Source organism: Rhipicephalus sanguineus, chromosome 4, assembly GCF_013339695.2.
Source record: "Rhipicephalus sanguineus isolate Rsan-2018 chromosome 4, BIME_Rsan_1.4, whole genome shotgun sequence".
Classification (NCBI taxonomy): domain Eukaryota; kingdom Metazoa; phylum Arthropoda; class Arachnida; order Ixodida; family Ixodidae; genus Rhipicephalus; species Rhipicephalus sanguineus.
The window spans coordinates 18,999,965-19,009,788 of NC_051179.1; the positions used below are offsets into that span (position 1 = coordinate 18,999,965).

At 46.1% G+C, this 9,824-nt stretch overlaps 1 protein-coding gene across 1 annotated transcript; it reads left to right on the forward strand.

Moving 5' to 3' along the window:
• Positions 1-1,764: 1,764 nt before the first annotated feature.
• LOC119389534 (urease accessory protein UreG) lies at positions 1,765-6,853 on the forward strand. Its single transcript, XM_037656851.2, has 4 exons — positions 1,765-1,811; positions 3,735-3,999; positions 4,800-4,896; positions 6,330-6,853. Exons 1-4 carry the CDS (start codon positions 1,781-1,783, stop codon positions 6,726-6,728), a joined length of 792 nt encoding a protein of 263 aa, XP_037512779.1. The 5' UTR covers positions 1,765-1,780; the 3' UTR covers positions 6,729-6,853.
• The last annotated feature ends 2,971 nt before the right edge of the window (positions 6,854-9,824 follow it).

Consider the following 9,824-nt stretch of genomic DNA (forward strand, 5'->3'; position numbering starts at 1 on the left):
TCAACATTTTAATCTCCTGTTAAATCCCCACCCTCCCCCCCGTCGAAGGGCCAGTTCTTTTTTTCGGTAAAAGGTGGCAACCCTAATAATGTATATTTAAAATTGCTTCAAGCAGGCTGTCGAACCAAAAAAAAAAAAAAAAACCCCGCGTTTTGGCCGCCAGTGAAACCAGAACAGTAATTTCGGGTTGTAGCATAAAAAAAAAAAGCGCGATAAAAACAAGACAAGACCAAAACACGACCAGCACTGACTACAAACAGGTGCGTTTATGTTTGTTTCACAAATGTAAACGCCCTTCATGAAACCGTCCGGGGGTGGGGGGGGGGGCAGCCCCCCCGTCCCCGTACTGTCCGCCTATGCCCTGACTTGTCGAAGAACATGCAACGCTCTTCGAAAATTGCATAATGAGGACCTGGATTAATTCCGTCAGCTTTTAACCTTCCGTACCCCCAACGGTTTGCACAAATAATTAAACTTGTAAATCAATTTTTTAGCCCCTTTAAACACGCTTCTGCGACACATTTTGTCGTTATCATTATGTAATGGTTATTGTGTAATGTTTTTTCTTAATATATCATAGGATGCTGAGGGCACCAGGTTAAGCTATCAGACATGTCGTCTTTAGTATTGAGCAACAGCTTTGAGTCCCACAAAACAATATGTTGGACGAGTTGGCTTTTAACTTCTACGTTCATAGCGCGAGACGACACCACAGGGAAGAAGGCGCGTGTCTTGTGTGTCTAACGTAACGCCAAGAGCTTGGCGTTACGTTAGGGTGTTTTTTGTATGCTTGCGCAAGTCTACATATTTGATGCATTTCACAATAAAGCTTATTTGGAAGTTAGCGCTCTGTCTTCTTAACTGTGTCGGTCTGCTCGGCCGTTTCTTCTTTCCCCGTTCTTATTTAAAACTTGTAGCGCTACATTAGACGAGGACAAGAAGAAAGGTATACATGACAGGACGAGCGCTGTATACCTTTCTTCTTATCCTCGTCTAATGTAGCGCTACAAGTTTTAAATAAGAATGTATCACCAACTAGTCCCGCAACGTGTTTTGTTAAGTTCTTTCCCCGTATTGCGCTATACCAGTTCAAGTAAGGCGATAGCTACACGGAAGACCCCCCCAACCCCCCTAATTATCACATGGGGCGCACCTTTCTGTCCCCTACCTGTACTCAGTAAGACCTGCCCGTCATTGTTTAATGTTCAGGGTTATGGCCATGCAGGTTCTTGACCGTAATGACAGCCGAAGACCTGTGATATCGCATTCCGAGAAATGTTCCATTCTGTACCCCCGGAAACCAGGGGACAAAAGGCAGGCTGTCGTGAGAAACACGTCATCACTTCATTTGCACTTCATCCATTGCAAAGCTTGTTTTCTTTCAGTCTCGACTAAGGAAAGGGGGAGGGGCTGCGGCACTCCCCCCCCCCCCCCCTACTTAACGGAGAACCCCGCGATAGCGGTTGTAAACTGGCACCAAGGCTTGGGAAGTGGCTAAGAAAGGTTCACTTATATACGCATCTTTGACAATCTCCCTAATACGGTCACTACCCTTGTCTGAACGATACTAACACGGGAGATCTTGAGAGGTATATACACATGTCTCGCGTCAGCAGGGGGACAGCAATATACGCCAAGCTAGCACGCTATCTTTGGCGCGACAGAAGAGACGCGCTGCTTATCTACTCGATGACCGCTATCGGCATCGTGCGGTTACAGAGGAGCCGCACTCCTCTAAGAGACACCGTCACCCGAGCCCCCGGTGCGTCTTGGAGTGAACATGTCTCAGGAGTCCTGCACCTTCCTTCAAGGTCAGTCGGTGTTCATTGTTCTGCGGATGGTCGTGGATCAAGCCATTTCGAAACCACTGAAGCATTATGAGTAATCTTTGAATATAAGCAACCCGTTGGGACCGTCTCCGATAAACAATTAGGAAAAAGCCTTTTGCGCAATTGAGCTTTTGCAGTGGAGGACAGTTGCATTGCAAGTGTTGATCAATATAACGTATTATCCGATCTTACTAATATAGCTTGCTGCGATCGCTTTCCTTTATTGATGATGATGATGATGTGCCTCTACGCATGGCTCATACCCACACTGCGGGATTGGCCAAGAGTTGTTGATATGAAGTTTTAAATATGGTTAGTTATAACTAATGATTAAAGACAAAAGATAAGCAATTCCTTTACTTCACTGTGCTTCTTCTTCTGCTTCTTCTTCTTATTGTTATTATTATTATTATGATTATTATTATTATTATTATTATTATTATTATTATTATTATTATTTATTATTATTATTATTATTATTCGAAACTGAACTACAATCGTACTACGAAGCATGACAGTGTCATGCTTCGTTTCTTTTTTTTTTCTTGCGACGTTTTTCGTTTGCAACTTTATCATGCGTTTTTTTTTATATATTATGATGATGAACGCCAAGCTTGTTTGGCGTGCTGCAAGCTTACGCTGTTGTACGAGCTTTTCTTGTCTTTGACACTGTTTGCTATAATGTTCTGCATCTTGTAAACCTGATAATAAGCTTCTCTCATATAACCGTATACTTTATCAACCCTATATAAGCCACAGTCGACTCTGTTCTCTTGCGATGACACGTCCATTTATAATCACGCCAATAAAGAAGAAGAAAAAATTGCTGCGCTGTTTTTCATAGAATAACACAACGGCGTAGCTTTACTATATTTCTATAGTCTACTAGAATAACGGGTAAAAACATAAAATAGATACGTAATCGCATAAACCAGGCACGACTCACGAAAATGAGAACGTTTAAATTGCACCTGAAAACATTTTTTTAGGCGCTGTAATTCACTATACAACCAAGCAAAAAATTAATTAAAACAGGACGGTAATTTTAGAAATCGACGTGAACCAACGGTCATAAGCTTCAGTTCTTTTTTCTACTTTATCTCGCCAAATTACAAAGCTTTCCCAGCCCATACTATCTGACGTCATTCCTTTTCAGTTCCTTTTTTAACTCAAAACATAGTCACTATCCACATTAAAAAACAAAACAAAGAAACAATGCTGGCATTTTTGGCGCTTTCATCTGGTCTCAAGAAAGTGCGGCATTTCTGTTAATCTTCTATATTACGACATGCCGGTTCATTTTTTTTAATATATATAATGACACCCTGTCGATTACCACGGACGGATAACCAGTAAGAAAATAATCTTGTGGTAAGAGCAGATGTCACTTTTCTCAGGTATGAGTGTAACACTTAGTTTGCAGCGCACGTTTCTGCTACGGCAGGCTGAGACTGAAACCGCCTTACTCTATAACTTGCGCAATAACCGCTGATCTAGTCATGTTTATACGAGGATATAATATTATCATAGTGGTTGCATAGTGAGTTGAAAAGGGACAAAACATAGCTGTAGATTCGTGAAAAAAATACAACGACACAAGATCATATAAATTCAACGTGAAGCACTGAAAACTACCGCACTGGATGAACACAGGAAACAGAGGTATATTAAGTCTGGTCATGCACAGTTGCAAAAATAAATAAATGTACATAAAAACTCAAACTCAGATTGTTTAATATAATAAATTGTTGGATATAAATTATAAATACAAGGAAATACAAGGAAATCCAAATAAATGCATGTGTTACATTATCTTCGTTACAAATGCATGAAAAACGTGTTTTGTTCTTTGCTCTTTATCTCGGTTCCCAATGATGTCTCTCCTTGGACAACATGGCTTGGCAGCTGCCGGTGCGCTGGGCGGTCAGGGTCCCGGACATGGTCACAGCCACGGTGGTCCCGGTGGCCACACGCACGAGCTGATGGACGGGCCTGGCAGCTACGTCGAGCGCGAGGCACTGCGTGTGAGAGACGACTGGGACCAGCGCGCCTTCACCGTCGGCGTAGGGGGACCCGTGGGCTCGGGAAAGACGGCGCTCATGCTGGCGCTGTGCCGAAAGCTGCGCGAGAAGCACAGCGTCTGCGCCGTCACCAACGACATCTTCACGAAGTCAGTCTGCTTGCCCAACTGTAGAATGCAACGACAAGTACTTTGGCTTGGGCTAGATGGTTCATAATAATAATAATAATAATAATAATAATAATAATATAATAATAATAATAATAATAATAATAATAATAATAATAATAATAATAATAATAATAATAATAATAATAATAATAACCGACGTGCCACCGAATTGGCTTCTCGTATGCGATACATCGATGCAAATCAAATTCCGAGAAAGCTGACTCGATAGAGGGAGCTTTGTCATAATGTGAACTATGTGAACCGCTTTAGAATAGCGCGAAGCTATAGCGTTACCAAGTCCGTAAGAGTTTCCGAGACAGAAAGCCCCTACGATGCTAAAAAAAAAGGAAAAAAAATCGGAACAGGGATTGAACCTGTGTTGAACGCATTTCTGGAGTATCCGCTCTGCGATCTGACTGTATAAGGCGGGTTGCCGATCGTACAGCACAGTCTAATCGATACTTGAAAATAGGTATATGAACAAAGACTGTGGTAAATGGATAAGTTCTGCGAAAGACTGCAAGGTTGTAGCCCCCAAGTTTCGTTCACCCATGGCAAAGGGAAGACAAAAAATTTTTGGAGCTTATATCGAATAGTATGATTTTCGGATACGTTTTGTATTCTGGTTCCCGTTAGGATCCTATCAACAAGGTTCCGCTGTACGATAGCCTCGCGCACATAAAAAAAAAAGGAGATCACGTCGTTTATTAAATTTCAATTTTGCGTGTTTTTCTCACAGACTGTCCGCGCGAATCGTTGGCTTCTTGGTGTTTATGCAGGGAGGACTGGGAGTTCCTCTGCCGTAATGAGGCTCTGCCTGAAGAGCGCATGCGCGCTATCGAGACCGGAGGCTGTCCGCACGCTGCCATTCGGGAGGTACGTCGGCGGCTCGTTAGAAGGTTGCCTTTGTGTCAAGCATATTTTATATATATACATATATTTTTACCTTTTGTCCTTCGCACAAATAAATTTCTTCACCACCACCACCCTTACTGCATCGAGCTACCTATGCGCTGTGTTCACTAATGTTAAAAATAAGAAGAATCGAGAGTAAATACTTCTTTCTGGTGACAAAGCCACATCCATGAAATTCAACATCATTAATTATAATTTAGAGTAGAATTCTCTATCTTTATAAATTGCAGAGACGTTGCTAGAACAACAGGCATACGGTTAAAAATGTATGCAAATCCCCCATTCGTGCCGGAATGTTACACAAAGCTTTCGTGAAATGATTAACTACATGCGCTATTCATCTAAATCTGATGCATACAATTGCCTTTGTTTTCATCCCACGCCACGCTTAATCCCCCGCTTGTTTATGCTTCTGCTCCGCACATGTCACTACTGTATAATGTCATACGATATTTACGCACTGCACCGTTGACAAGGCATATACGACGAAATGAGAAGACCTGTTCGTGCGGATGCACAGTGGGAGACTTTGAAGCAGCGATGTCGTCGGAAGGACGAATTTGACGTTTTAATGTTTGTCGACTAAAGAATAGCGACTAGGAGGCGTGTGCAATACACATGTAAATACATTTAGGAGAGGAGATACAGAGAGAGGGGGAGAGGAAGAGAGAGAGAGGAAAAGCAGAGAGGTTAATGATATGCGAGTTTCCAGTTTGCTCTCATAGACTTGGGTTGAGGAAAGAGGACACGCACACACGCCGGCCTGTGTGAACACCTCTAATTGGAACGTCTTTCCTGTTGCTCTTTTTGAATAAATGTAGTCTCGATATCCCTTGCGTGGAACCACTGCCGCCTGCATGCTCGATTCCGTATACGCACTCACCAATCGACCAAACAACGGAGTAGGCCAAATGAGCAGATCAAATATAACAAAAGAAGTATGCATGGTGTTGCAGAGTGCACAAAAGAGGCTCGAGATGGCGGTCTGCTGGGCCAGTCGGAGCAACATATTGTAAAAATATGTTGCAACACAGCAAGAACCAAAAGAAATTGACAGAACAGTTACAACTGAGTTGAGCTGTGTTGTACGTTGAGTCGTAAGTTGTAACAGTTGTGAGTTAACGAAAGAAGGGGGATTTTAAGGGCTCGTTTTTCTTTGCTAGACACAACATTAATTAGTTGGCGGCTCGTATGGAAGCTTGCCTTTGTGTTGAGCTAGTCTTTGTGTCGATTTTGTCTGTTAGTTCTAAGAGGTGTGTGTTGTAGGTTAAGTTGTAAGAGTTGTAAGCAGTGTCGTAAGTTGAGTTGTAAGTTCAGCGTCTGTCCTGTCAATTCCTTTCTTTTGCTATTTTTTCGCTTTTACAAAAGAGACTGCCCACGTATACACAACGCAGGACTACTCGGCCAACATGGACTCCGTGCGGGAGTTGACGCGCCGCTTCCGGCCCGAGCTGGTGCTCCTCGAGAGCGGCGGCGACAACCTGGCGGCCAACTTTAGCCGCGAGCTGGCCGACTACATTATCTACGTCATCGACGTCGCCGGCGGGGACAAGATCCCGCGCAAGGGCGGCCCGGGAATCACGCAGAGCGACCTGCTCGTCGTCAACAAGACCGACCTGTCCGAAGCCGTGGGCGCAGACCTCGCCGTCATGGAGCGCGACGCGGCGCGCATGCGTCAAGGGGGCCCCACGCTGTTCTGCCAGGCCAAGCACGGAGTTGGCGTGGACGAAGTGGTCAAGCTCATTCTCGAATCGGCTTCGCACCTGGGGGCACCAGTCAAGGGTGCACACTAGGACCAACCCCATTTATATGACCATACACTCGTCGTCAAGCTGGTGGCTAGAGGGACCCACATGACCAGGATTTTCGGACATGTGCACGTTGCGCCATCTCTCGCCGGTGGCAGCGGCGGCCTGCCGTAACTGTATGGGAAACAGGCAAAAAAAAGTCAGTCTGACGAAAAAAAGCTAGTTACCAAAAAGGACTCCGGTTTCTATACAGCAGAGACCTATTTCAACATTCTGGTAGAATTGCAGTGTCGCACTATAAATCGCATGATTTCCCAGAGTGCTTAATATTTTACATTGCGGCCCCATGTGTTTCTAATGGGTGATGTTCAATTGTCCTGGGAAACCACACGCTTTGTAGTGCGATATTGCAATTTTACCAGAATGTTCAAATAGGCCTCTGCTGTATAGAAACGGAAGTCCTTTTTTCGTAAGGGCTCAGCCTGATTCACTCCCCAGGCGTTCACGCACCCCGTGCACAACCGGGCGCCGGGTAGGGGGACGCCTTCCCCTTTTAACTTTGATGCATCTCTGTATGCCAACTGGACTCCGCCGAAGAGAGGCCACAGTGCTTTATCGCTTATGGCTAGGCGTGGCATTTACGAAGTCCTATTCCTTTCGGATTGGAATGGCCGACAACGCTCTTTGCGATGCCTGTCGTTGCGAGGAGACGCTGCACCACGTCCTGTGCGTCCGTCCGGCATATAATGTTCAGAGACAGTCACTGGCGTCCGTTCTAGCGCGCCTTGACAGTAGACAAATGTCTGTTGAAACAGTTTTTGCATGCCGTCAACAGAAGACATCACAGCTGAGGGCGACGAAGGCACTGCTGAGGTTTTTAAGAGAGACGAACTTGGACAAGCGGCTGTGACAGAAATGTCGCGTACCACGCAAGAGTGACCGACTGATTCTGTGTGTGCAGTGCCATGTGTTATCTCTCTATCTTTCTCTCTCTCTTTCCTCTCCATCTTTAATCTCCCCCACCCTGTCCCCATGTGTAGGGTAGCAAACCGGTTGTCCTATACTGGTTAAAGGGGTCATGAAGCACCCCTTGGGCTTGTTGAAAAAACACATCCTGCGGAAAGCTGACACGGCTATGAACTGCTCAGCCAAATATTGCAGTCGTGCGCGCCGCGTAAAGGCTACAAGCGGAACGCGAAGTTGCTGTTTTCTCAGGCGCCCTCTTTTCAAACAGAGGCCGGTTCTCACTCTCGTCGGTGGGCGGGGCGTCTGCCGATTGACGTCGCGATCTGCATCGCCGCGTCGCAAAAGACAGAGCATCCTCATTGGCCGATAGCCGACATAAATCGAGAGCGGAGTTCGAATCAGATGCGCTTCTTGCCACGGGGTGCCGCCACTTGCCGGCGCCGCGCACTCCTCAGTACACGGTAGCCGCACTCGCGCAGGCGAATCACAGCGGGGGAGCGATCGCGTTTCATGACGCGCGCTGACGTAACTTCTTTCCCCCGTGCCATCCCTCCCCGTGTAGCTTCCAGTGCGCTCGTTGGAACGAGAAAAGAGAGAAAGCGCTGAGAGCGTGCGCCAAACCCCCGTAACTCCGCTCATTCTTGACGGATTCGAGAAATTTTTGCGGCAATCGATTCGGGAGGCAGTAAACTCCGATACTGAGGTCATTAGATCATTACTTGGAAAAGTGGTTCATGACCCATTTAACCTCCCTGCCTTTCCTTCTCTATTATTTCTTCTCTCTCTCTTTTGGTAAGGGGCTTTTTTCGTCAGGCATGATTTTTAACACGAAAGTGTTTTATGCCGGGGTCCACCAAGTACTTCTGTTACGAATATGACGTCGATAAAATGGACGCCAACGGGTGAGAAAGAAAAAAATCCAAGAAAAAGATCCGCCGTTGGGAGTTCGCCGTTGGGAAGCGACCGATGCTCAACCGATTAAGCTACCTTGGCAGATGCTGGACACTTCACGAACACGCCTTATATCTTTCACACGTTATCTCTCGCACGGTGCTCTCTGTTGGCGGTGTAGGTAGGCGGGGCGGAGCGGGGTGGTGCCGCCGTCTGTGAGAGGTGAAAAGAAGTAATGCGTTACGATTGACACTTACTAGCGCTTACTCCGATATCGCGTGCGATATCGGAGGTCATGGTTAAAGCGTCTCGATACCAGCGAGGAACACTCGCCGCGCTGGCGTCGCCGAGGCACCCTAGATGCCTTTCGTTTCGTGTTAGCGTGCGCCGGCTCATCATAGTAGTGCACCTTCCACATGCACCAACTGGATTTCTCCGCTGCCGACTGCTTCGATTGTGAGAGCACCGACTAAAAAAACTGCTGCAATACACGTTGTAGAAAGGACACGATTTCGACGGGCGAATGTCGTGCCTTGGTGGAGCGAGACAGAGGCCAGCGGGACGCACGCGTTTGCGGCTCAAGCTACGAACCCCTACCTCCCGTGTTGCTGAAGCGCAGTGTGGTAGTGTATGCATGAGCATAGGCGTCGGTTACCCATTACTAGAGAGCGCACACCGTGCCGTTTCTCTATCGGGTACTAGTGTTGATTATGAGCTTGTTGATGTCATCTTTACGCGGGATTCACGATTCGCTGTGTCCAAATATATGTTCACAACTTCAGTTACCACAACGGTTTAAACATGATCACGGGCGTTAGTCGTCGCGATGGAGACATGCCACTAGGCGTCAACATGGGTGCATCCACGTCAAACGGTGTTATAGCTGCCAAACACGAATATACACTGTACAAGCTCTCATATACCACTAAACAATAAGCACTACTTCTGTGAAGACACGCTTCACTTTCGTGTTATACCGATTCTACCGATCCCTATGACGGAGGGATCAGCCATGTATTTTTTTTTCTCGCGTATTTCCCATTCACTTATGACAGGACGCCAATGCTACCGCCGAACGATGGCGCCTCGTACAGATGTTCTCCAATCCTGGGAATGAAAGCCCAATTCATACGACCGTACGCTCGTTGTAAAACTCGTGCTAGACTCGCAAATAAACCACATCATAAAGACGTGCGCCAGGACAGTTCCAGATGATGCGTTCGTTGATAATGGAAGCCAATTGCGCTTGCGTGGGCGCTCCGAACATGAAAGGACGAGATTTTT